The sequence below is a fragment of the Oncorhynchus clarkii genome, chromosome 9 (assembly GCF_045791955.1).
Source record: "Oncorhynchus clarkii lewisi isolate Uvic-CL-2024 chromosome 9, UVic_Ocla_1.0, whole genome shotgun sequence".
Classification (NCBI taxonomy): Eukaryota; Metazoa; Chordata; class Actinopteri; order Salmoniformes; family Salmonidae; genus Oncorhynchus; species Oncorhynchus clarkii.
The window spans coordinates 79,929,634-79,957,179 of NC_092155.1; the positions used below are offsets into that span (position 1 = coordinate 79,929,634).

The window sequence follows — 27,546 nt, forward strand, 5'->3', positions numbered from 1 at the left end:
CAGTGTTTATGTCTGTCCACGCTCTGATAGGAGAGAGAGGAGAGAAAGAGAGGAGAGAGAGAGAGAGAGAGGGGGTTGCCTGCCAGGGACGGGGGTAGTGCCCGCATGTTTATAAACCACAGCTCTCGCGTCGTGGGAGTGAACACCAATTGGAGAGAGACAGACGGAGTGAGAAGAGCAGACAGACAGGGAGAGAGCGAGAGAGAGGAGACGGAGGAGGGGAAGCCGCGGTGGTGGCAGGCTAACAGGGGCTCGCGGAGGGGGAACAGCTGGTGCCCCTGCATGTGTCTCCGTCTGTCTATCTCGGCGTGCACATGGACGACCACCTCAGTCTCCTTCAATCCCCACCGTCTTCCATTACCAAGACCCACCAGGATCACGCCGACCTCCGAGACCGCGACACCCTCGTAAACCACGGATACACAGAGACAGACATTGATGTGATGACGGTGGTGGCGTGTGGCGGAGACAACATGTTGGAGGAGTTGGTGACTCTACCAGGTCACCACTCTCTGGACCGGTACGAACGGAATCAACCGGACCACGAGTGCTGTGAGCGCGTAGTCGTCAACATCTCTGGGCTGCGCTTCGAGACTCAACTGAAGACCCTCTCCCAGTTCCCTGAGACCCTGCTGGGGGACCCCAAGAAGAGAATGAGGTGACTGTAGTACTTTAGTAATATTGGTTATACTGTATGTTAACTCCAAGAAGAGAATGAGGTGACTGTAGTACTTTAGTAATATTGGTTATACTGTATGTTAACTCCTAGACGAGGATGAGGTAACTGTAGTACTTTAGTAATATTGGTTATACTGTATGTTAACTCCTAGAAGAGAATGAGATAACTTTAGTACTTCCACACAGTGGCAAGAAAAAGTATGTGAACCCTTTGGAAATACCTGGATTTCTGCATAAATTGGTCATAAACTTTTATCTGATCTTCACAATAGACAAACACAGTCTTCTTAAACTGATAACACACAAACAATTATATATTTCATGTATTTATTTAACACACCAGGTAAACATTCAAAGTGCAGGGTGGAAAAAGTATGTGAACCCTTGTATTTAATAAATGGTTGACCCTACTATGGCAGCAATAACCTCAACCAAACGTTTTCTGTAGTTGCGGATTAGACCTGCACAATGATCAGGAGGAATTTTGGACCATTCCTCTTTACAAAACTGTTTCAGTTCAGCAATATTCTTGGGATGTCTTGTGTGAACCGCTCTCTTGAGGTCATCCCACAGTATCTCAATCGAGTTGAGGTCAGGACACTGCATCTCAATCGGGTTGAGGTCAGGACTCTGACTGTGCCACTCCAGAAGGCGTATTTTCTTCTGTTGAAGCCATTCGGTTGTTGATTTACTTCTGTGTTTTGGGTCGTTGTCCTGTTGCATCACCCAACTTCTGTTAAGCTTCAATTGGCAGAGAGATAGCCTTACATTCTCCTGCAAAATGTCTTGATAAACTTGTGAATTCATTTTTCCGTCAATGATAGCAAGTTGTCCAGGCCCTGAGGCAGCAAAGCAGCCCCAAACCATGATGCTCCCTCCACCATACTTTACAGTTGGGATGAGGTTTTGATGTTGGTGTGATGTGCCATTTTTTCTCCACACATAGTGTTGTGTGTTCCTTCCAAACAACTCAACTATAGTTTCATCTGTCCACAGAATATTTTGCCAGTAGCGCTGTGGAACATCCAGATGCTCTTTTGCGAACTTCAGACATGCAGCAATGTTTTTTTTGGACAGCAGTGGCTTCTTCCGTGGTGTCCTCCCATGAACACCATTCTTGTTTAGTGTTTTACGAGATGATTTATCTTACCGTGAGTTGATGAACATCAAGGCTTTTAGAGATACTTTTGTTAACCTTTCCAGCTTTATGCAAGTCAACCATTCTTAATCTTATGTCTTCTGAGATCTCTTTTGCTCGAGGCATGGTTCACATCAGGCAATACTTCTTGTGAATAGCAAACTCAAATGTGGTGTGTGTTTTTTATAGGGCAAGGCAGCTCTAACAAACGTCTCCAATCCCCTCTCATTGATTGGACTCCAGGTTAGATGATTCCTGACTCCAATTAGCTTTTGTCATTAGCCTAGGGGTTCACATACTTTTTCCAACCTACACTGTGAATATTTATGATGTATTCAATGTAGAAAATAAAAATATAATATTAGTTATTTGTTTAAGCGCACTGTGTTTGTCTATTGTTGTGAAGATCAGATAACATTTTATGACCAACTTATGTAGAAATCCAGTTAACTCCGAAGGGTTCACATACTGTTTCTTCCACTGTAGATTACTATACGCTTGTAGTGGACAGTAATATTTGACGCATACAGTTTATATGATATTATAAATACCTCACTTGTGACTCATAATAAAACTAAGAAATTAACTTATTTATCTGACTCCATAAAGATAATTAAGATATACTTTATGAGTTGACCTTAGCGAGAATTAGTCTGAGAATTGTCTATATCAAAGGCAGATATTTAATTAACATTGTAAAACTAATGGATTCCCAGACAAGGCATAAAGCTTAAGTTACAAAGCATTAACAGATATTACAAGGCATTATTCCAAGCGTATAGATCCTAAGGTTAACATACAGGACAAAGCATGAACAAAGAGACGCTTAAGAAGCCTAGAGGTCTAGGAAATGAGAATTGATGATACAACCTTCCTCCGTGTACTGGATACAAGGATAATGCATTCAAATCCATTTGTAACATCTGAACGTGTAACCTTTGAACCCAAAACGAACCACCATTGACCAATTAAACCACACTAAGTTTACAGTAACATAAACACTCCCAGGCCCAATGTCCACAGGGTGTCACAGCATTTAGAGGCTATATATATATAAGACAGAATCCCTAAGAGGACCATTTAACCTTTTTGCATATAGAGTTCACCCTATACACATATAAGGAACCACAGAGATCATACAACCATATACAGTTGAGATCGTAACTTTACATTTGGACTCCAGGTTGGAGTCATTAACTAGTTTAACTAAAAAAAATACAAATAAAAAGTATTATTTACCTCAAATCTGAAATCCATAATAGAAGCTAGCCAGAAGCTAGCCAGAAGCCAACCAGCAGCTAGCCAAAAGCTAACCAGAAGCTAGCCAAAAGCTAACCAGAAGCTAGCCAGAAGCCAACCAGCAGCTAGCCAAAAGCTAACCAGAAGCTAGCCAGAAGCTAGCCAGAAGCCAACCAGCAGCTAGCCAAAAGCTAACCAGAAGCTAGCCAGAAGCTAGCTAGAAGCTAACCAGAAGCTAGCTGGAAGCTAACCAGAAGCTAGCTAGAAGCTAACCAGAAGCTAGCTAGAAGCTAACCAGAAGCTAGCCAGAAGCTAGCCAGTTTACTGGCTAAAGTTAGTATTGAGCTAACCACGGTTTTTGCTCATCAGCTATCCTTTAGCTCGAAAAGCTATCGCCAGTTTTGTGCAACGTGACTCAGACCAGACCTATTTTTCTCTCCATATCCCCGGATTTCAACCGCAAGCTCTGGACATTTACACCTGGATCTCGCAGCAAGCTAGCTGCTATCCGCGTGACTATTGGCTTACGTCGATCCCGGAGCAAACATCAATTATTCCGGAGCTAGCCAGCTGAAGAGTTCCATCAGCCACTCCTGGGCTACAACCACCTATCCGGACCCATTTTACTGCCGATGCGGAGCCCCACCGGGCCTTCACAACTGGATTACTGACATTATCTACCCGAGGGAGTTATCCAACTGGCCCCTCCATCATAACGTTACCTGAACGCCCATCCTCGGCCCGCTAATCGTTAGCTGTCTTCACGGCTGCTATCTGAATACGTCTATCGGACAATTTTTCTTGGGTCACTACAACTATATCTATTTTGACAATTGGATTGGTCCCCTCTACCACACGGAACCCCACAAATCTACTGACGGAAACGCACGTGGTGGCTAAAAACAGACCTCCATCCTATGCTAGCTTGCTACCGATGGCCTGGCTAGCTGTCTGAATCGCCGTGACCCCAACCAACCTCACTACTAACTGGACACTTATGATCACTCGACTAAGCATGCCTCTCCTTAATGTCAATATGCCTTGTCCATTGCTGTTCTGGTTAGTGTTTATTGGCTTATTTCACTGTAGAGCCTCTAGCCCTGCTCATTATACCTTATCCAACCTTTCAGTTCCACCACACACACATGCGATGACATCACCTGGTTTCAATGATGTTTCTAGAGACAACATCTCTCTCATCATCACTCAATGTCTAGGTTTACCTCCACTGTATTCACATCCTACCATACCTTTGTCTGTACATTATACCTTGAATCTATTTTATCACCCCCAGAAAGCTCCTTTTACTATCTGTTCCAGACATTCTAGACGACCAATTCCCATACCCTTATCCTACTCCTCCTCTGTTCCTCGAGTGATGTAGAGGTGAATCCAGGCCCTGGAGAACTTAGCTCCACTCTTATTCCCCAGGAGCTCTCTTTTGATGACTTCTGTAACCTTAAAACCGTAATAGCCTTTGTTTCATGCATGTTAATATTAGAAGCCTGCTCCCTAAATGTGTTTTATTCACTGCTTTAGCACACTCTGCCAACCCAGATGTTCTAGCCATGTTTGAATCCTGGCTTAGGAAGACCACCAAAAATTCTGAAAATTTGATCCCTAACTACAACATTTTCAGATAAGATAGAACGGCTAAAGGGGGCAGTGTTGCAATCTACTGCAAAGAAAGCCTGCAGAGTTCTGTCCTACTATCCAGGTCTGTACCCAAACAATTTGAACATCTACTTTTAAAAATCCACCTCTCTAAAAACAAGTCTCTCACCGTTGCCGCCTGCTATAGACCACCCTCTGCCCCCCCAGCTGTGCTCTGGATACGTGAAGTGATTGCCCCCCATCTATCTTCAGAGCTCGTGCTGCTAGGCGACCTAAACTGGAACATGCTTAACACCCCAGCCATCCTACAATCTAAGCTTGATGCCCTCAATCTCACACAAATTATCAATGAACCTACCAGGTACCACCCCAAAGCCGTAAACACGGGCACCCTCATAGATATCATCCTAACCAACTTGCCCTCTAAATACACCTCTGCTGTTTTCAACCAAGATCTCAGCGATCACGGATCACTGCCTATCTGTTCCGGCTGTATTATTGACTGTATGTTTGTTTTACTCCATGTGTAACTCTGTGTTGTTGTATGTGTCGAACTGCTTTGCTTTATCTTGGCCAGGTCGCAATTGTAAATGAGAACTTGTTCTCAACTTGCCTCCCTGGTTAAATAAAGGTGAAATATAAAATAAAATAAAATAAACCGCTCCATAAATGTCTTGGTAACAAACTATAGTTTTGGCAAGTCGGTTAGGTCATCTACTTTCTACAAGTCATTTTTCCAACAATTGTTTACAGACAGATTATTTCACTTATAATTCACTGTATCACAATTCCAGTGGGTCAGAAGATTACATACACTAAGTTGACTGTGCCTTTAACCTTTTGTGACTAGGGGGCAGTATTTTCATTTTTGGAAAAAATAACGTTCCCGTAGTGAACGGGATATAGTTTACATACACTAAGTTGACTGTGCCTTTAAACAGCTTGGAAAATTCCAGAAAATTATGTCATGGCTTTAGAAGCTTCTGATAGGCTAATTGTCATCATTTGAGTTAATTTGGAGGTATACCTGTGGAAGTATTTCAAGAACTACCTTCAAACCCAGTGCCTCTTTGCTTGACATCATGGGAAAATCAAAAGAAATCAGCTAAGACCTCAGGATAAAAAACTGTAGACCTACACAAGACTGGTTCACCCTTGGGAGCAAATTCCAAACGCCTGAAGGTACCACTTTAATCTGTACAAACAATAGTACGCGAGTGCACGCAGCTGTCAAACCGCTCAGGAATGAGACGAGTTTTGTCTCCTAGAGATGAACGTACTTTGGTGTGAAAAGTGAAAATCAGTCCCAGAACAACAGCAAAGGACCTTGAGAAGATGCTGGAGGAAACAGGTACAAAAGTATCTATATCCACAGTAAAACGAGTCCTATGTCGACATAACTTGAAAGGCTGCTCAGCAAGGAAGAAGCCACTGCTCCAAAACTGCCATAACCAAGCCAGACTACGGTTTGCAGCTACACATGGGGATAAATATCGTACTTTTTGGACAAATCTCCTCTGGTCTGATGAAACACAAATAGAACTGTTTGGCCATAATGACCATCATTATGTTTGGAGGAAAATGGGGGAGGCTTGCAAGCCGAAGAACACCATCCCAAACGTGAAGCACGGGGGTGGCAGCATCATGTTGTGGGGGTGCTTTGCTGCAGGAGGGACTGGTGCACTTCACAAAATAGATGATACCATCATGAGGAAAATTATGTGGATATATTGAAGCAACATCTCAAGACATCAGTCAGGAAGTTAAATATTGGTCACAAATGGGTCTTCCAAATGGACAATGACCCCAATCATGCTTCCAAAGTTGTGGCAAAATGGCTTAATAAGGACAAGGTCAAAGGACAAGGACAAAGTCAAGGTATTGGAGTGGCCATCACAAAGCCCTGGCCTCAATCCTATAGAACATTTGTGGGCAGACCTGAAAAAGCGTGTGCAAGCAAGGAGGCCTACAAACCTGACTCAGTTACACCAGCTCTGTCAGGAGGATTGGGCCAGAATTCACCCAACGTATTGTGGGAAGCTTGTAGAAGGCTACCCGTAACGTTTGACCCAAGTTAACCAATTTAAAGGCAATGCTACCAAATACTAATTGCATGTATGTAAACTTTTGACCCACTGGGAATGTGATGAAAGAAATGAAAGCTGAAATAAATCATTCTCTCTACTATTATTCTGACATTTCACATTCTTAAAATAAAGTGATGATCCTAACTGACCCAAGACAGGGAATCTTTACTCTGATTAAATGTCAGGAATTGTGAAAAACTGAGTTTAAATGTATTTGGCGAAGGTGTATGCAAACTTCCGTCTTCAACTGTATATGCCAATGACGTGATGTTCCTACCACATTCAGACTGACTGCACCACTTATTGTTATAGGAAACATGCATGTGTTGAAAATCCCACATTTTTTGCATCGTCAACTTACACACAGCTCTGACACACACACTTATCCCACCAGACATGCCACCTGGGGGCTTTTCACAGTCCCCAAATCCAGAACAAATTCAAGAAAGCATTTTATAGAGTCATTATCGCATGGAACTTCCTTCCATCTCATATTGATCAAATAAACAGCAAACCTGGTTTAACAAAACAGATAAAGCAACACCTCACAGCACAACGCCTCTCCCATATTTGACCTAGATAGTTTGTCTGTATTGATATGTAGGCTACGTGTGCTTCCAATTTTTTTAAATGTAGTTCTGTCCTTGAGCTGTTCTTGTCTATTAATGTTCTGTATTATGTCATGATTCATGTTTTGTTTGGACCCCAGGAAGAGTAGCTGTTGCTTTTGCAACAGCTAATGGGGATCCTCATAAAATACCAAATACTCCTTATATCGCATGAAATAAGATATCAGGAAATATACTTATTTTATCGCATAAAATCAGATATCAGGAAATATATAGATAAATCAGTCAGCTCACCTGTGATACAAGTCAGTATTTGATGTTCGTCCACGCCTGAGGATGTCAGGAGATGAAGTGGAATTCGACCACTAGGGGCAGCAGTGAGCAATGTTACCTTCAAGTAGGTTTCTCGAGGGAGTTGGGGATGGGCTCAAGCATCTGCCTCTGGTTGCAAGTTCGAATCCAGTCATAGAAAGGTGTTCTTGATATTTTTGTTTTAAGCCTTATCCTTTACTTTAACCACTCTGAGTTAATGTCTAACCTTGAGATTTCTGAGACAAATGTCTAACCTTAACCCTAACCTTAAAAATGTGGTGTTAATGTCTAAACTTCACCCTAAACACTTCGTTTGGTACAACATTTGGAACAACTTTGAAATGTAATGTTTGAGAAACATGGATGAACATCTAATTGTGACGTGAGACTGTGAGATCTAGTTGAAATAAAGATATACCCTGATATTGACCCGATTTGTTATGAGGTACTTTAACTGTTGACTATTTATTGTATTGTACTTTATGGTAACTCTAGCCTTAAGACCAGGATGAGGTACAGAAGGACATACTCTCTACTGGTTATTGTCTTGTACTTTATGGTAACTCTAGCCTTAAGACCAGGATGAGGTACAGAAGGACATACTCTCTACTGGTTATTGTCTTGTACTTTATGGTAACTCTAACCTTAAGACCAGGATGAGGTACAGAAGGACAGGACATACTCTCTACTGGTTATTGTATTGTACTTTATGGTAACTCTAGCCTTAAGACCAGGATGAGGTACAGAAGGACATACTCTCTACTGGTTATTGTCTTGTACTTTATGGTAACTCTAGCCTTAAGACCAGGATGAGGTACAGAAGGACATACTCTCTACTGGTTATTGTCTTGTACTTTATGGTAACTCTAACCTTAAGACCAGGATGAGGTACAGAAGGACATACTCTCTACTGGTTATTGTATTGTACTTTATGGTAACTCTAGCCTTAAGACCAGGATGAGGTACAGAAGGACATACTCTCTACTGGTTATTGTATTGTACTTTATGGTAACTCTAGCCTTAAGACCAGGATGAGGTACAGAAGGACATACTCTCTACTGGTTATTGTATTGTACTTTATGGTAACTCTAGCCTTAAGACCAGGATGAGGTACAGAAGGACATACTCTCTACTGGTTATTGTCTTGTACTTTATGGTAACTCTAGCCTTAAGACCAGGATGAGGTACAGAAGGACATACTCTCTACTGGTTATTGTATTGTACTTTATGGTAACTCTAACCTTAAGACCAGGATGAGGTACAGAAGGACATACTCTCTACTGGTTATTGTATTGTACTTTATGGTAACTCTAGCCTTAAGACCAGGATGAGGTACAGAAGGACATACTCTCTACTGGTTATTGTCTTGTACTTTATGGTAACTCTAGCCTTAAGACCAGGATGAGGTACAGAAGGACATACTCTCTACTGGTTATTGTCTTGTACTTTATGGTAACTCTAACCTTAAGACCAGGATGAGGTACAGAAGGACATACTCTCTACTGGTTATTGTATTGTACTTTATGGTAACTCTAGCCTTAAGACCAGGATGAGGTACAGAAGGACATACTCTCTACTGGTTATTGTCTTGTACTTTATGGTAACTCTAACCTTAAGACCAGGATGAGGTACAGAAGGACATACTCTCTACTGGTTATTGTATTGTACTTTATGGTAACTCTAGCCTTAAGACCAGGATGAGGTACAGAAGGACATACTCTCTACTGGTTATTGTATTGTACTTTATGGTAACTCTAACCTTAAGACCAGGATGAGGTACAGAAGGACATACTCTCTACTGGTTATTGTATTGTACTTTATGGTAACTCTAGCCTTAAGACCAGGATGAGGTACAGAAGGACATACTCTCTACTGGTTATTGTCTTGTACTTTATGGTAACTCTAGCCTTAAGACCAGGATGAGGTACAGAAGGACATACTCTCTACTGGTTATTGTCTTGTACTTTATGGTAACCCTAACCTTAAGACCAGGATGAGGTACAGAAGGACATACTCTCTACTGGTTATTGTCTTGTACTTTATGGTAACTCTAGCCTTAAGACCAGGATGAGGTAGAGAAGGACATACTCTCTACTGGTTATTGTATTGTACTTTATGGTAACTCTAACCTTAAGACCAGGATGAGGTACAGAAGGACATACTCTCTACTGGTTATTGTCTTGTACTTTATGGTAACTCTAGCCTTAAGACCAGGATGAGGTACAGAAGGACATACTCTCTACTGGTTATTGTATTGTACTTTATGGTAACTCTAGCCTTAAGACCAGGATGAGGTACAGAAGGACATACTCTCTACTGGTTATTGTCTTGTACTTTATGGTAACTCTAGCCTTAAGACCAGGATGAGGTACAGAAGGACATACTCTCTACTGGTTATTGTATTGTACTTTATGGTAACTCTAACCTTAAGACCAGGATGAGGTACAGAAGGACATACTCTCTACTGGTTATTGTATTGTACTTTATGGTAACTCTAGCCTTAAGACCAGGATGAGGTACAGAAGGACATACTCTCTACTGGTTATTGTCTTGTACTTTATGGTAACTCTAGCCTTAAGACCAGGATGAGGTACAGAAGGACATACTCTCTACTGGTTATTGTCTTGTACTTTATGGTAACTCTAACCTTAAGACCAGGATGAGGTACAGAAGGACATACTCTCTACTGGTTATTGTATTGTACTTTATGGTAACTCTAGCCTTAAGACCAGGATGAGGTACAGAAGGACATACTCTCTACTGGTTATTGTCTTGTACTTTATGGTAACTCTAACCTTAAGACCAGGATGAGGTACAGAAGGACATACTCTCTACTGGTTATTGTATTGTACTTTATGGTAACTCTAGCCTTAAGACCAGGATGAGGTACAGAAGGACATACTCTCTACTGGTTATTGTATTGTACTTTATGGTAACTCTAACCTTAAGACCAGGATGAGGTACAGAAGGACATACTCTCTACTGGTTATTGTATTGTACTTTATGGTAACTCTAGCCTTAAGACCAGGATGAGGTACAGAAGGACATACTCTCTACTGGTTATTGTCTTGTACTTTATGGTAACTCTAGCCTTAAGACCAGGATGAGGTACAGAAGGACATACTCTCTACTGGTTATTGTCTTGTACTTTATGGTAACCCTAACCTTAAGACCAGGATGAGGTACAGAAGGACATACTCTCTACTGGTTATTGTCTTGTACTTTATGGTAACTCTAGCCTTAAGACCAGGATGAGGTACAGAAGGACATACTCTCTACTGGTTATTGTATTGTACTTTATGGTAACTCTAACCTTAAGACCAGGATGAGGTACAGAAGGACATACTCTCTACTGGTTATTGTCTTGTACTTTATGGTAACTCTAGCCTTAAGACCAGGATGAGGTACAGAAGGACATACTCTCTACTGGTTATTGTCTTGTACTTTATGGTAACTCTAGCCTTAAGACCAGGATGAGGTACAGAAGGACATACTCTCTACTGGTTATTGTCTTGTACTTTATGGTAACTCTAACCTTAAGACCAGGATGAGGTACAGAAGGAGATACTCTCTACTGGTTATTTTCTTGTACTTTATGGTAACTCTAGCCTTAAGACCAGGATGAGGTACAGAAGGACATACTCTCTACTGGTTATTGTCTTGTACTTTATGGTAACTCTAGCCTTAAGACCAGGATGAGGTACAGAAGGACATACTCTCTACTGGTTATTGTATTGTACTTTATGGGAACTCTAGCCTTAAGACCAGGATGAGGTACAGAAGGACATACTCTCTACTGGTTATTGTCTTGTACTTTATGGTAACTCTAGCCTTAAGACCAGGATGAGGTACAGAAGGACATACTCTGTACTGGTTATTGTATTGTACTTTATGGTAACTCTAGCCTTAAGACCAGGATGAGGTACAGAAGGACATACTCTCTACTGGTTATTGTCTTGTACTTTATGGTAACTCTAGCCTTAAGACCAGGATGAGGTACAGAAGGACATACTCTCTACTGGTTATTGTATTGTACTTTATGGTAACTCTAGCCTTAAGACCAGGATGAGGTACAGAAGGACATACTCTCTACTGGTTATTGTCTTGTACTTTATGGTAACTCTAACCTTAAGACCAGGATGAGGTACAGAAGGACATACTCTCTACTGGTTATTGTCTTGTACTTTATGGTAACTCTAGCCTTAAGACCAGGATGAGGTACAGAAGGACATACTCTCTACTGGTTATTGTCTTGTACTTTATGGTAACTCTAGCCTTAAGACCAGGATGAGGTACAGAAGGACATACTCTCTACTGGTTATTGTCTTGTACTTTATGGTAACTCTAACCTTAAGACCAGGATGAGGTACAGAAGGACATACTCTCTACTGGTTATTGTCTTGTACTTTATGGTAACTCTATCCTTAAGACCAGGATGAGGTACAGAAGGACATACTCTCTACGGGTTATTGTCTTGTACTTTATGGTAACTCTAGCCTTAAGACCAGGATGAGGTACAGAAGGACATACTCTCTACTGGTTATTGTCTTGTACTTTATGGTAACTCTAGCCTTAAGACCAGGATGAGGTACAGAAGGACATACTCTCTACTGGTTATTGTCTTGTACTTTATGGTAACTCTAGCCTTAAGACCAGGATGAGGTACAGAAGGACATACTCTCTACTGGTTATTGTCTTGTACTTTATGGTAACTCTAGCCTTAAGACCAGGATGAGGTACAGAAGGACATACTCTCTACTGGTTATTGTCTTGTACTTTATGGTAACTCTAACCTTAAGACCAGGATGAGGTACAGAAGGACATACTCTCTACTGGTTATTGTATTGTACTTTATGGTAACTCTAACCTTAAGACCAGGATGAGGTACAGAAGGACATACTCTCTACTGGTTATTGTCTTAACACGTCATGCCTACTGCTGACAATTAATCAATTAACTATCAATATATCAATTATATCTCTGTCTGCCTGTATGTCTGTCTGTCACTGTGTTTGTCTCTGCCTGCCTGCTGCCTGCCTGCCTGCCTGCCTGCCTGTGCCTGTCTGTCTGTCTGTCTGTCTGTCTGTCTGTCTGTCTGTCTATTTGTCTGTCTGTCTGTCTGCCTGCCTGTCTGTCTGTCTGTCTCTCTGCCTGCCTGCCTGCCTGCCTGTCTGCCTGTTGGTCTCCCTGTCTGCCTCTCTGTCTGTCTGCCTCTCTGTCTCTGTCTGTCTGCATGTCTATTTGTCTGTCTGTCTCTGTGTTTGTCTCTGTCTGTCTGTAAATGAAGTATTACTGCATATGTATCGGCCTCTCTCTATCCCCCCCTCTCTTTCTCCAGGTCTGTCTGTCTCTGTGTTTAAGTATTACTGCATTAAGTATTACTATCCCCCCCTCTCTTTCTCCAGGTCTGTCTGTCTGTAAATTAAGTATTACTGCACTAAGTATTACTACCCCCCCCCTCTCTTTCTCCAGGTCTGTCTGTCTCTGTGTTTAAGTATTACTGCATTAAGTATTACTACCCCCCCCCCCTCTCTTTCTCCAGGTCTGTCTGCCTCTGTGTTTAAGTATTACTGCATTAAGTATTACTACCCCCCCCTCTCTTTCTCCAGGTCTGTCTGTCTCTGTGTTTAAGTATTACTGCATTAAGTATTACTACCCCCCCCCCCCCCCCTCTCTTTCTCCAGGTACTTTGACCCTCTGAGGAACGAGTATTTCTTCGACAGGAACCGGCCCAGTTTCGACGCCATCCTCTACTACTACCAGTCAGGTGGGCGTATCAGGAGACCTGTCAATGTGCCCATAGACATCTTCTCTGAGGAGATCCGCTTCTACGAGCTGGGAGAAGAGGCCATGGAGAAGTTCAGAGAGGATGAGGGTTTTATTAAAGAAGAAGAGAGACCACTGCCTGACAATGAGCTGCAGAGGCAGGTATGGTTGAACACAGACAAACTCTGACAAAACACGTCAGAGTTTAGAAATGAGTTTAGAAATGTTTGTTCCATTGAACATGCCGTAACAATAACAGCATCCTTGATTTTTCTTTTAATGACACATTTACACCTTTACCAAAGAGAACCTTCTAGCGCTTCCCTTTCTTCTTCTGGTTATCCTGAGTGTATCAGTTGGTAGAGCCAGGGTTGTGGTTCGGATTCCAACGGGCGACCAGTACGTGAAAATGTATGCACTTTCTCTGGATAAGGGTGTCTGCTACATTACGTAAATGTAAAATTTTGATGCTCCCTTGAGCAAGGAATTGAAAATACCGATGAAAACATAATAATGTCCATCATGGGTGATCTAATACAGAATATCTCTTAAAAGGTGTGGTTAATACAATATATCTCCTCTTAAAGGTGAGGTTAATACAGTATATCTAATCTCTTCTTAAATGTGTGGTTAATACAGTATATATCCTGTATAAAGGTGTGGTTAATTCAGGATATCTCCTCTTAAACGTGAGGTTAATACAGTATATCTCCTCTTAAAGGTGTGGTTAATACAGTATATCTCCTCTTAAAGGTGAGGTTAATACACTATATATTATCTTAAAGGTGTGGTTAATACAGTATATCCCATCTTAAAGGTGTGGTTAATACAGTATATATCCTCTTAATGGTGTGGTTAATACAGTATATCTCCTCTTAAAGGTGAGGTTAATACACTATATATTATCTTAAACGTGTGGTTAATACAGTATATCCCATCTTAAAGGTGTGGTTAATACAGTATATATCCTCTTAAAGGTGTGGTTAATACAGTATATATCCTCTCAAAGGTGTGGTTAATACAGTATATCTCATCTCATCTTAAAGGTGTGGTTAATACAGTATATCCCATCTTAAAGGTGTGGTTAATACAGAAGGTGGGGTTAATACACTATATATCCTCTTAAAGGTGTGGTTAACACAGCATATCTCATCTTAGAGGTGTGGTTAATACAGTATATCTCATCTTAAAGGTGTGGTTAATACAGTATATCTAATCTCTTCTTCAAGGTGTGGTTAATACAGTATATATCCTCTTAAAGGTCTGGTTAATACAGTATATCTCATCTTAAAGGTGTGGTTAATGCAGTATATCTCATTTTAAAGGTGTGGTTAATACAGTATATCTCATCTTAAAGGTGTGGTTAATACAGTATATCTCCTCTCATCTTAATGGTGTGGTTAATACACTATAGATAATCTTAAAGGTGTGGTTAATACAGTATATCTCCTCTTAAAGGTGAGGTTAATACAGTATATATCCTCTTAAAGGTGTTGTTAATAAAGTATATATCCTCTTAAAGGTGAGGTTAATACAGTATATCTCATCTCAAAGGTGTGGTTAATACAGTATATCTCCTCTTAAAGGTGAGGTTAATACAGTATATATCCTCTTAAAGGTGTTGTTAATAAAGTATATCTCCTCTTAAAGGTGAGGCTAGTACAGTATATCTCATCTTAAAGGTGTGGTTAATACAGTATATCTCCTCTTAAAGGTGAGGTTAGTACAGTATATCTCATCTTAAAGGTGTGGTTAATACAGTATATATCCTCTTAAAGGTGAGGTTGGTACAGTATATATCCTCTTAAAGGTGTGGTTAATACAGTATATCTCATCTTAAAGCTGTGGTTAATACAGTATATATCCTCTTAAAGGTGAGTTTAATACAGTATATCCCATCTTAAAGGTGTGGTTAATACAGAAGGTGGGGTTAATACACTATATATCCTCTTAAAGGTGAGGTTAACACAGCATATCTCATCTTAGAGGTGTGGTTAATACAGTATATCTCATCTTAAAGGTGTGGTTAATACAGTATATCTCATATTGAAGGTGCGGTTAATACAGTATATATCCTCTTAAAGGTGAGGTTAGTACAGTATATCTCATCTTAAAGGTGTGGTAAATACAGTATATCTCGTCTTAAATGTGTGGTTAATAGAGTATATCTCATCTTAAAGATGTGGTTAATACAGTATATCTCCTCTTTAAGGTGAAGTTAATACTGTACATCTTCTCTTAAAGGTGAGATTAATACAGTATATCTCCTCTCCTCTTAAATGTGTGGTTAATACAATATATCTCATCTCATCTTAAAGGTGTGGTTAATACAGTATATCTCATCTTAAAGGTGTGGTTAATACAGTATATCTCCTCTTAAAGGTGAGGTTAATACAGTATATCTCCTATCCTCTTAAAGGTGTGGTTAATACAGTATATCTCATCTCTTCTTCAAGGTGTGGTTAATACAGAATATATCCTTTTAAAGGTCTGGTTAATACAGTATATCTCATCTTAAAGGTGCTGTTAATGCAGTATATCGCATTTTAAAGGTGTGGTTAATACAGTATATATCCTCTTAAAGGTGTGGTTTATACAGTATATCTCATCTTAAAGGTTTGGTTAATACAGTATATCTCATCTTAAAGGTGAGGTTAATACAGTACATATCATCTTAAAGGTGTGGTAAATACAGTATATATCCTCTTAAAGGTGAGGTTAATAAAGTATATATCCTCTTAAAGTTGTGGTTAATACAGTATATCTCATGTAAAGGTGTGGTTAATACAGTATATCTCCTCTTAAAGGTGTGGTTAATACATTATATCTCATCTTAAAGGTGAGGTTAATACAGTATATATCCTCTTAAAGGTGTGGTTAATACAGTATATCTCAACTTAGAGGTGTGGTTAATACAGTATATATCCTCTTAAAGGTGTTGTGTATACCGTATATCTCATCTTAAAGGTGAGGTTAATACAGTATATATCCTCTTAAAGGTGTGGTTAATACAGTATATCTCCTCTTAAAGGTGTGGTTAATACAGTATATCTCAACTTAAAGGTGAGGTTAATACAGTATATCTCAACTTAAAGGTGTGGTTAATACAGTATATATCCTCTTAAAGGTGTTGTGTATACCGTATATCTCATCTTAAAGGTGAGGTTAATACAGTATATATCCTCTTAAAGGTGTGGTTAATGCAGTACATCTCCTCTTAGAGGTGTGGTTAATACAGTATATCTCCTCTCCTCTTAAAGGTGTGGTTATTACAGTATATATCATCTTAAAGGTGTGGTTAATACAGTATATATCCTCTTAAAGGTGTTGTTAATAAAGTATATATCCTCTTAAAGGTGTGGTTAATACAGTATATATCATGTAAAGGTGTGGTTAATACAGTATATCTCATCTTAAAGGTGTGGTTAATAGAGTATATCTCCTCTTAAAGGTGAGGTTAATACAGTATATCTCATCTTAAAGGTGTGGTTAATACAGTATATATCCTCTTAAAGGTGAGGTTAGTACAGTATATATCCTCTTAAAGGTGTGGTTAATACAGTATATCTCACCTTAAAGGTGTGGTTAATACAGTATATCTCATCTTAAAGGTGTGGTTAATACAGTATATCTCATCTTAAAGGTGTGGATAATACAGTATATCTCATCTTAAAGGTGTGGTTAATACAGTATCTTTCATCTTAAAGGTGTGGTTAATACAGTATATATCCTATTAAAGGTGAGGTTAATACAGTATCTTTCATCTTAAAGGTGTGGTTAATACAGTATATCTCCTCTTAAAGGTGAGGTTAGTACAGTATGTCTCATCTTAAAGTTGAGGTTAATACAGTATTTCTCCTCTCCTCTTAAAGGTGTGGTTAATACAGTATATCTCCTCTTAAAGGTGAGGTTAATACAGTATATCTCCTCTCCTCTTAAAGGTGTGGTTAATACAGTATATCTCCTCTTAAAGGTGAGGTTAAGACATTATATATCCTCTCATCTTAAAGGTGTGGTTAATACATTATATCTAATCTTAAAGGTGAGGTTAATACAGTATATCTCCTCTCCTCTTAAAGGTGTGGATAATACAGTATATCTTCTCTTAAAGTTGTGGTTAATACAGTATATCTCATCTTATCTTAAAGGTGTGTTTCATACAGTATATCTCCTCTTAAAGGTGTGGTTAATACAGTATATCTCTTCTTCAAGGTATGTTTAATACAGTATATCTCCTCTTAAAGGTCTGGTTAATACAGTATATCTCATCTTAAAGGTGTGGTTAATACAGTATATCTCATTTTAAAGGTGTGGTTAATACAGTATATCTCGTCTTAAAGGTGTGGTTAATACAGTATATTTCCTCTCCTCTTAATGGTGTGGTTAATACAGTATATCTCCTCTTAAAGGTGAGGTTAATACACTATATATTATCTTAAAGGTGTGGTTAATACAGTATATCCCATCGTAAAGGTGTGGTTAATACAGTATATATCCTCTTAAAGGTGTGGTTAATACAGTATATCTCATCTCATCTTAAAGTTGTGGTTAATTCAGTATATATCCTCTTAAATGTGTGGTTAATACAGTATGTCTCCTCCAAAAGGTGTGGTTAATACAGTATATATCCTCTTAAAGGTGTGGTTAATACAGTATATCACATCTCATCTTAAAGGTGTGGTTAATACAGTATACATCCTCTTAAAGGTGTGGTTAATTCAGTATATCTCCTCTTAAAGGTGTGGTTAATACAGTATATATCCTCTTAAAGGTGTGGTTAATACAGTATATATCCTCTTAAAGGTGTGGTCAATACAGTATATCTCATCTTAAAGGTGTGGTTAATACAGTATATCACCTCTCCACTTAAAGGTGTGGTTAATACAGTACATCTCATCTCATCTTAAAGGTGTTGTTAATAGAGTATATCTCATCTTAAAAGGTGAGGTTAATACAGTATATCTCATCTCATCTTAAAGGTGTGGTTAATGCAGTATATATTCTCTTAGAGGTGTGGTTTATACAGCATATCTAATCTCATCTTAAAGGTATGGTTAATACAGTATATCTCATCTCCTCTTAAAGGTGTGGTTAATACAGTATATATCCTCTTAAAGGTCTGGTTAATACAGTATATATCCTCTTAAAGGTGTGGTTAATACAGTATATATCCTCTCATCTTAAAGGTGCTGTTAATAGAGTATATCTCATCTTAAAAGGTGTGGTTAATACAGTATATCTCTTCTTCAAGGTATGTTTAATACAGTATATCTCCTCTTAAAGGTCTGGTTAATACAGTATATCTCATCTTAAAGGTGTGGTTAATACAGTATATCTCATTTTAAAGGTGTGGTTAATACAGTATATCTCGTCTTAAAGGTGTGGTTAATACAGTATATTTCCTCTCCTCTTAATGGTGTGGTTAATACAGTATATCTCCTCTTAAAGGTGAGGTTAATACACTATATATTATCTTAAAGGTGTGGTTAATACAGTATATCCCATCGTAAAGGTGTGGTTAATACAGTATATATCCTCTTAAAGGTGTGGTTAATACAGTATATCTCATCTCATCTTAAAGTTGTGGTTAATTCAGTATATATCCTCTTAAATGTGTGGTTAATACAGTATGTCTCCTCTAAAAGGTGTGGTTAATACAGTATATATCCTCTTAAAGGTGTGGTTAATACAGTATATCACATCTCATCTTAAAGGTGTGGTTAATACAGTATACATCCTCTTAAAGGTGTGGTTAATTCAGTATATCTCCTCTTAAAGGTGTGGTTAATACAGTATATATCCTCTTAAAGGTGTGGTTAATACAGTATATATCCTCTTAAAGGTGTGGTCAATACAGTATATCTCATCTTAAAGGTGTGGTTAATACAGTATATCTCCTCTCCACTTAAAGGTGTGGTTAATACAGTACATCTCATCTCATCTTAAAGGTGTTGTTAATAGAGTATATCTCATCTTAAAAGGTGAGGTTAATACAATATATCTCATCTCATCTTAAAGGTGTGGTTAATACAGTATATATTCTCTTAGAGGTGTGGTTTATACAGCATATCTAATCTCATCTTAAAGGTATGGTTAATACAGTATATCTCATCTCCTCTTAAAGGTGTGGTTAATACAGTATATATCCTCTTAAAGGTGTGGTTGATACAGTATATATCCTCTTAAAGGTGTGGTTAATACAGTATATATCCTCTCATCTTAAAGGTGCTGTTAATAGAGTATATCTCATCTTAAAAGGTGTGGTTAATACAGTATATATCCTCTTAAAGGTGTCGTTAATACAGTATATATCCTCTCCTCTTAAAGGTGTGGTTAATACAAGTATATCTCCTCTCCTCTTAAAGGTGTGGTTAATACAAGTATATCTCGTCTCATCTTAAAGGTGTGGTTAATACAGTATATCTCCTCTTAAAAGTTAAGGTTAATACAGTATATCTCCTCTCCTCTTAAAGGTGTGGTCAATACAGTATATCTCATCTTAAAGGTGTGGTTAATACAGTATATCTCCTCTTAAAGGTGAGGTTAATACAGTATATCTCCTCTCCACCTAAAGGTGTGGTTAATACAGTACATCTCATCTCATCTTAAAGGTGTTGTTAATTGAGTATATCTCATCTTAAAAGGTGAGGTTAATACAGTATATCTCATCTCATCTTAAAGGTGTGGTTAATACAGTATATATCCTCTTAAAGGTGTGGTTAATACAGTATATATCCTCTTAAAGGTGTGGTCAATACAGTATATATCATCTTAAAGGTGTGGTTAATACAGTATATATCCTCTTAAAAGTTAAGGTTAATACAGTATATCTCCTCTTAAAGGTCTGGTTAATACAGTATATCTCATCTTAAAGGTGTGGTTAATACAGTATATCTCATTTTAAAGGTGTGGTTAATACAGTATATCTCGTCTTAAAGGTGTGGTTAATACAGTATATCTCCTCTTAAAGGTGAGGTTAATACACTATATCTCATCTCATCTTAAATGTGTGGTTAATTCAGTATATCTCCTCTTAAATGTGTGGTTAATACAGTATGTCTCCTCTAAAAGGTGTGGTTAATACAGTATATATCCTCTTAAAGGTGTGGTTAATACAGTATATCTCATCTCATCTTAAAGGTGTGGTTAATACAGTATACATCCTCTTAAAGGTGTGGTTAATTCAGTATATCTCCTCTTAAAGGTGAGGTTAATACAGTATATATCCTCTTAAAGGTGTGGTTAATACAGTATATATCCTCTTAAAGGTGTGGTCAATACAGTATATCTCATCTTAAATGTGTGGTTAATACAGTATATCTCCTCTTAAAGGTGAGGTTAATACAGTATATCTCCTCTCCACCTAAAGGTGTGGTTAATACAGTACATCTCATCTCATCTTAAAGGTGTTGTTAATCGAGTATATCTCATCTTAAAAGGTGAGGTTAATACAGTATATCTCATCTCATCTTAAAGGTGTGGTTAATACAGTATATATCCTCTTAAAGGTGTGGTTAATACAGTATATATCCTCTTAAAGGTGTGGTCAATACAGTATATCTCATCTTAAAGGTGTGGTTAATACAGTATATCTCCTCTTAAAAGTTAAGGTTAATACAGTATATCTCCTCTCCTCTTAAAGGTTAGGTTAATACAGTATTTCTCCTCTCCTCTTAAAGGTGTGGTTAATACAGTATATCTCCTCTTAAAGGTGTGGTTAATACAGTATATCTCTTCTTCAAGGTATGTTTAATACAGTATATCTCCTCTTAAAGGTCTGGTTAATACAGTATATCTCATCTTAAAGGTGTGGTTAATACAGTATATCTCATTTTAAAGGTGTCTTTAATACAGTATATCTCGTCTTAAAGGTGTGGTTAATACAGTATATTTCCTCTCCTCTTAATGGTGTGGTTAATACAGTATATCTCCTCTTAAAGGTGTGGTTAATACAGTATATCCCATCGTAAAGGTGTGGTTAATACAGTATATAGCCTCTTAAAGGTGTGGTTAATACAGTATATATCCTCTTAAAGGTGTGGTTAATACAGTATATCTCATCTCATCTTAAAGTTGTGGTTAATTTTGTATATCTCCCCTTAAATGTGTGGTTAATACAGTATGTCTCCTCTAAAAGTTGTGGTTAATACAGTATATATCCTCTTAAAGGTGTGGTTAATACAGTATATCTCATCTCATCTTAAAGGTGTGGTTAATACAGTATATATCCTCTTAAAGGTGTGGTCAATACAGTATATCCCATCGTAAAGGTGTGGTTAATACAGTATATCTCCTCTCAAAGGTGAGGTTAATACAGTATATCTCCTCTCCACCTAAAGGTGTGGTTAATACAGTACATCTCATCTCATCTTAAAGGTGTTGTTAATCGAGTATATCTCATCTTAAAAGGTGAGGTTAATACAGTATATCTCATCTCATCTTAAAGGTGTGGTTAATACAGTATATATCCTCTTAAAGGTGTGGTTAATACAGTATATATCCTCTTAAAGGTGTGGTCAATACAGTATATCTCATCTTAAAGGTGTGGTCAATACAGTATATCTCCTCTTAAAAGTTAAGGTTAATACAGTATATCTCCTCTCCTCTTAAAGGTGTGGTTAATACAGTATATATCCTCTTAGAGGTGTGGTTAATACAGCATATCTAATCTCATCTTAAAGGTATGGTTAATACAGTATATCTCATCTCCTCTTAAAGGTGTGGTTAATACAGTATATATCCTCTCCTCTTAATGGTGTGGTAAATACAGTATATCTCCTCTTAAAGGTGAGGTTAATACACTATATATTATCTTAAAGGTGTGGTTAATACAGTATATCCCATCGTAAAGGTGTGGTTAATACAGTATATAGCCTCTTAAAGGTGTGGTTAATACAGTATATATCCTCTTAAAGGTGTGGTTAATACAGTATATCTCATCTCATCTTAAAGTTGTGGTTAATTCAGTATATCTCCTCTTAAATGTGTGGTTAATACAGTATGTCTCCTCTAAAAGGTGTGGTTAATTCAGTATATCTCCTCTTAAAGGTGAGGTTAATACAGTATATATCCTCTTAAAGGTGTGGTTAATACAGTATATATCCTCTTAAAGGTGTGGTCAATACAGTATATCTCATCTTAAAGGTGTGGTTAATACAGTATATCTCCACCTAAAGGTGTGGTTAATACAGTACATCTCATCGCATCTTAAAGGTGTTGTTAATCGAGTACATCTCATCTTAAAAGGTGAGGTTAATACAGTATATCTCATCTCATCTTAAAGGTGTGGTTAATACAGTATATATCCTCTTACAGGTGTGGTTAATACAGTATATATCCTCTTAAAGGTGTGGTCAATACAGTATATCTCATCTTAAAGGTGTGGTTAATACAGTATATCTCCTCTTAAAAGTTAAGGTTAATACAGTATATCTCCTCTCCTCTTAAAGGTTAGGTTAATACAGTATTTCTCCTCTCCTCTTAAAGGTGTGGTTAATACAGTATATCTCCTCTCCTCTTAAAGGTGTGTTTAATACAGTATATCTCCTCTTAAAGGTGTGGTTAATACAGTATATCTCTTCTTCAAGGTATGTTTAATACAGTATATCTCCTCTTAAAGGTCTGGTTAATACAGTATATCTCATCTTAAAGGTGTGGTTAATACAGTATATCTCATTTTAAAGGTGTGGTTAATACAGTATATCTCGTCTTAAAGGTGTGGTTAATACAGTATATTTCCTATCCTCTTAATGGTGTGGTTAATACAGTATATCTCCTCTTAAAGGTGAGGTTAATACACTATATATTATCTTAAAGGTGTGGTTAATACAGTATATCCCATCGTAAAGGTGTGGTTAATACAGAATATAGCCTCTTAAAGGTGTGGTTAATACAGTATATATCCTCTTAAAGGTGTGGTTAATACAGTATATCTCATCTCATCTTAAAGTTGTGGTTAATTCAGTATATCTCCTCTTAAATGTGTGGTTAATACAGTATGTCTCCTCTAAAAGGTGTGGTTAATACAGTATATATCCTCTTAAAGGTGTGGTTAATACAGTATATCTCATCTCATCTTAAAGGTGTGGTTAATACAGTATACATCCTCTTAAAGGTGTGGTTAATTCAGTATATCTCCTCTTAAAGGTGTGGTTAATACAGTATATATCCTCTTAAAGGTGTGGTTAATACAGTATATATCCTCTTAAAGGTGTGGTCAATACAGTATATCTCCTCTTAAATGTGTGGTTAATACAGTATATCTCCTCTCCACTTAAAGGTGTGGTTAATACAGTACATCTCATCTCATCTTAAAGGTGTTGTTAATAGAGTATATCTCATCTTAAAAGGTGAGGTTAATACAGTATATCTCATCTCATCTTAAAGGTGTGGTTAATACAGTATATATCCTCTGAGAGGTGTGGTTAATATAGCATATCTAATCTCATCTTAAAGGTATGGTTAATACAGTATATCTCATCTCCTCTTAAAGGTGTGGTTAATACAGTATATATCCTCTTAAATGTGTGGTTAATACAGTATATATCCTATTAAAGGTGTGGTTAATACAGTATATATCCTCTCATCTTAAAGGTGCTGTTAATAGAGTATATCTCATCTTAAAAGGTATGGTTAATACAGTATATCACATCTCATCTTAAAGGTGTGGTTAATACAGTATACATCCTCTTAAAGGTGTGGTTAATTCAGTATATCTCCTCTTAAAGGTGTGGTTAATACAGTATATATCCTCTCCTCTTAAAGGTGTGGTTAATACAGTATATCTCCTCTCCTCTTAAAGGTGTGTTTAATACAGTATATCTCATCTTAAAGGTGTGGTTAAAACAGTATATCTCCTCTTAAAGGTGAGATTAATACAGTATATCTAATCTTAAAGGTGTGTTTAATACAGTATATATCCTCTTAAAGGTGTGGTTAATACAGTTTATCTCCTCTTAAAGGTGTGGTTGCTGTTTGAGTACCCTGAGAGCAGTGGTCCGGCTCGGGGGATAGCCATTGTATCCGTGCTCGTCATCCTCATCTCCATTGTCATCTTCTGCCTGGAGACGTTACCGGAGTTCAGGGAGGACCACAAGGAGCCCGTCCCTCTGGCTCCCGTTATTAACGGCACCGAGCCGTACTTCTCCTCTCCGTTCTCCGACCCGTTCTTCGTGGTGGAGACGCTGTGCATCATCTGGTTCTCCTTCGAGCTGCTGGTCCGGTTCTTCGCCTGTCCCTCCAAGGCCACCTTCTCTAGGAACATCATGAACATTATAGATATCGTTGCTATCATACCCTACTTCATTACGCTGGGCACGGAACTGGCAGAGCAGCAGGGGAACGGGCAGCAAGCCATGTCCCTCGCCATCCTCAGGGTCATCAGGCTGGTCAGGGTGTTCAGGATCTTCAAGCTGTCCAGACACTCCAAGGTATCTATGTAGTACCATCTCTATATAGCACAAACCTCCAAAGATGTGTTCGATGTTCACTGTTGTCATCGCTTTCCCTCTCACTGTCTGTGTGTGTGTGTACTGTCAAGCTGAAGCTGCGTTAAACCAAACCAATTGCCCTAATACAATAAACAAAAAGAAATCCTAGCCACCGTGCTTCTACACCTGCATTGCTTGCTGTTTGGGGTTTTAGGCTGGGTTTATGTACAGCACTTTGAGATATCAGCTGATGTAAGAAGGGCTATATAATACATTTGATTTGATTTAATTAGAGTTAACTCTGTCTATCTATGGTAGGTCTGAACTCTCTCTGTCTATCTATGGTAGGTCTGAACTCTCTCTGCCTATCTATGGTAGGTCTGAACTCTCTCTGTCTATCTATGGTAGGTCTGAACTCTCTCTGTATATCTATGGTAGGTCTGAACTCTCTCTGTCTATCTATGGTAGGGGCTCCAGATCCTGGGCCAGACCCTGAAGGCCAGCATGCGGGAGCTGGGTCTGCTCATCTTCTTCCTCTTCATCGGAGTCATCCTCTTCTCCAGTGCCGTCTACTTCGCCGAAGCCGACGACCCAGACTCCAGCTTTAGCTCCATCCCTGATGCCTTCTGGTGGGCCGTGGTCACCATGACTACTGTCGGCTATGGAGACATGCACCCGATAACCATCGGCGGGAAGATCGTGGGCTCTCTCTGCGCCATCGCTGGCGTGCTGACCATCGCCCTGCCCGTCCCCGTCATCGTGTCCAACTTCAACTACTTCTACCACCGGGAGACGGAGGGCGAGGAGCAAGCGCAGTACCTCCACGTGGGCAGCTGTCAGCCGCTGGCGGCCGAGACGGAGGAGGATGGGGAGGTGAGGAAGAGGAGCAGCTCTTCGTCGCTCAGTAAGAGTGAGTACCTGGTGATAGAGGAACACAGAGGAATGAACAGCAGCACCTTCAAACAGCAGCAGAACTTCCCCACGGCAACCACCGCTACCACGACGACAACCGTGACACAAAACAACACGGTGAACAGCGTCAGCATCAACAAGAAGATATTCACTGACGTGTAGTCTATGGGCATCATAACGGACTCATGGATTAATGCTTTAATAACAGATGTGGTTGAATGAGGAGAGACACATCACCACCATGAACCTCTAGCCGACCATATCTAATGGGGATATATATATACACTACATGACCAAAAGTATGTGGACACCTGCTTGTTCAACATCTCATCCCAAAATCATGGGGATTAAATATGGAGTTGGTCCCCCGTTTTGCTGCTATTACAGAGCCTCCATTCTTCTGGGAAGGCTTTCCACTAGATGTTGAAACATTGTTGCGTGGACTTGCTTCCATTCAGCCAAAAGAGCATTAGTGAGGTTGGGCACTGATGTTGGGCGATTAGGCCTGACTCGCAGTCGGCATTCCAATTCATCCCAAAGGTGTTCGATGGGGTTGAGGACAGGGCTCTGGCAAGGCCAGTCAAGTTCTTCCACACCGATCAAGACAAACCATTTCCTTATGGACCTTGCTTTGTGCACAGGGGCATTGTCATGCTGAAACAGGAAAGGCCCTTCCCCAAACTGTTGCCACAAATTTAGAAGCACAGAACCGTCTAGAATGTCATTGTATGCTGTAGAGTTAAGATTTTCCTTCACTGGAACTAATGGGCCTAGCCCGAACCATGAAAAACAGCCCCAGACCATTATTCCTCCTCAACCAAACTTTAAAGTTGGCACAATGCATTAGGGCAGGTAGCGTTCTCCTGGCATCCACCAAACCCAGATTCGTCCATCGGACTCCCAGATAGTGTAGCGTAATTCATGACTCCAGAGATCGCCTTCCCACTGCTCCAGAGTCCAATGGCGGTGAGCTTTACACCCCTCCAGCCGAGGCTTGGCATTGCTCATGGTGATCTTAGGCTTGTGTGCGGCTGCTCGGCCATGGAAAACCATTTCATGAACATCCCGACGAACAGTTAACGTTGCTTTCAGAGGCAATTTGGAACACGGTATGGCGTGTTGCACCCGAGGACAGACGATTATTACACGCTACGTAGTTCAGTATTCGGTGGTCCCGTTCTGTGAGCATGTGTGGTCTACCACTTCGCGGGTGAGCCGCTGTTGCTCCTAGACTTTTTCACTTCACAATAACAGCACTTACAGTTGACCGGGGAAGCTCTAGCAGGGCAGAAATTGGACACTTACTTGTTGGAAAGGTGGCATCCTATGACAGTGCCACTTTGAAAGTCATTGAGCTCTTCAGTAAGTCCATTCTACTGCCAATGTTTGTCTGTGGAGATTGCATGGCTGTGTGCTCGAAATTATGCATCTGTCAGCAACGAGTGTGGATAAATAGCCGAATCCACTAATTTGAAGAGGTGTCCACATACCTTTGTAAAAATGGTGCACCATGATGATATGGACATTCCACAGGGCTGTACTCTGTTATAACACGGCAGTGTCTGGATGAAGAAGGAGAGAGCGATAGAGACATATAAAACATCAGAGACTTTAAGTCTTCAGCTGATTCTAACATCAGTGTTTTTTGTATTCAGGATAAATAGGGATCCTACATCAGATTGTTAAACAGTCACCACTATCCGGCCTCCACCCAGTACCCTGCCCTGAACCTTAGTCACTGTCACTATCCAGCCTCCACCCAGTACCCTGCCCTGAACCTTAGTCACTGTCACTATCCAGCC

General features: G+C 39.3%; 1 protein-coding gene across 1 annotated transcript; it reads left to right on the forward strand.

The window, feature by feature from the left end:
* Positions 1–299: 299 nt before the first annotated feature.
* LOC139417441 (potassium voltage-gated channel subfamily A member 3) lies at positions 300–25,906 on the forward strand. Its single transcript, XM_071166725.1, has 4 exons — positions 300–658; positions 13,322–13,565; positions 24,365–24,832; positions 25,301–25,906. The coding sequence occupies exons 1-4, from the start codon at positions 315–317 to the stop codon at positions 25,904–25,906; spliced, it is 1,662 nt and encodes a 553-aa protein (XP_071022826.1). The 5' UTR covers positions 300–314.
* The last annotated feature ends 1,640 nt before the right edge of the window (positions 25,907–27,546 follow it).

What these genes read in the sequence shown, in the direction of transcription:
- LOC139417441 (XM_071166725.1), top strand. Translation starts at nt 315, where the DNA reads ATGGACGACCACCTCAGTCTCCTTCAATCCCCACCGTCTTCCATTACC. An exon ending in GACCCCAAGAAGAGAATGAG is followed by an intron (nt 659 to 13,321) that starts GTGACTGTAGTA and finishes CTCTTTCTCCAG; the next exon opens with GTACTTTGACCCTCTGAGGA. An exon ending in AGCTGTCCAGACACTCCAAG is followed by an intron (nt 24,833 to 25,300) that starts GTATCTATGTAG and finishes TATCTATGGTAG; the next exon opens with GGGCTCCAGATCCTGGGCCA.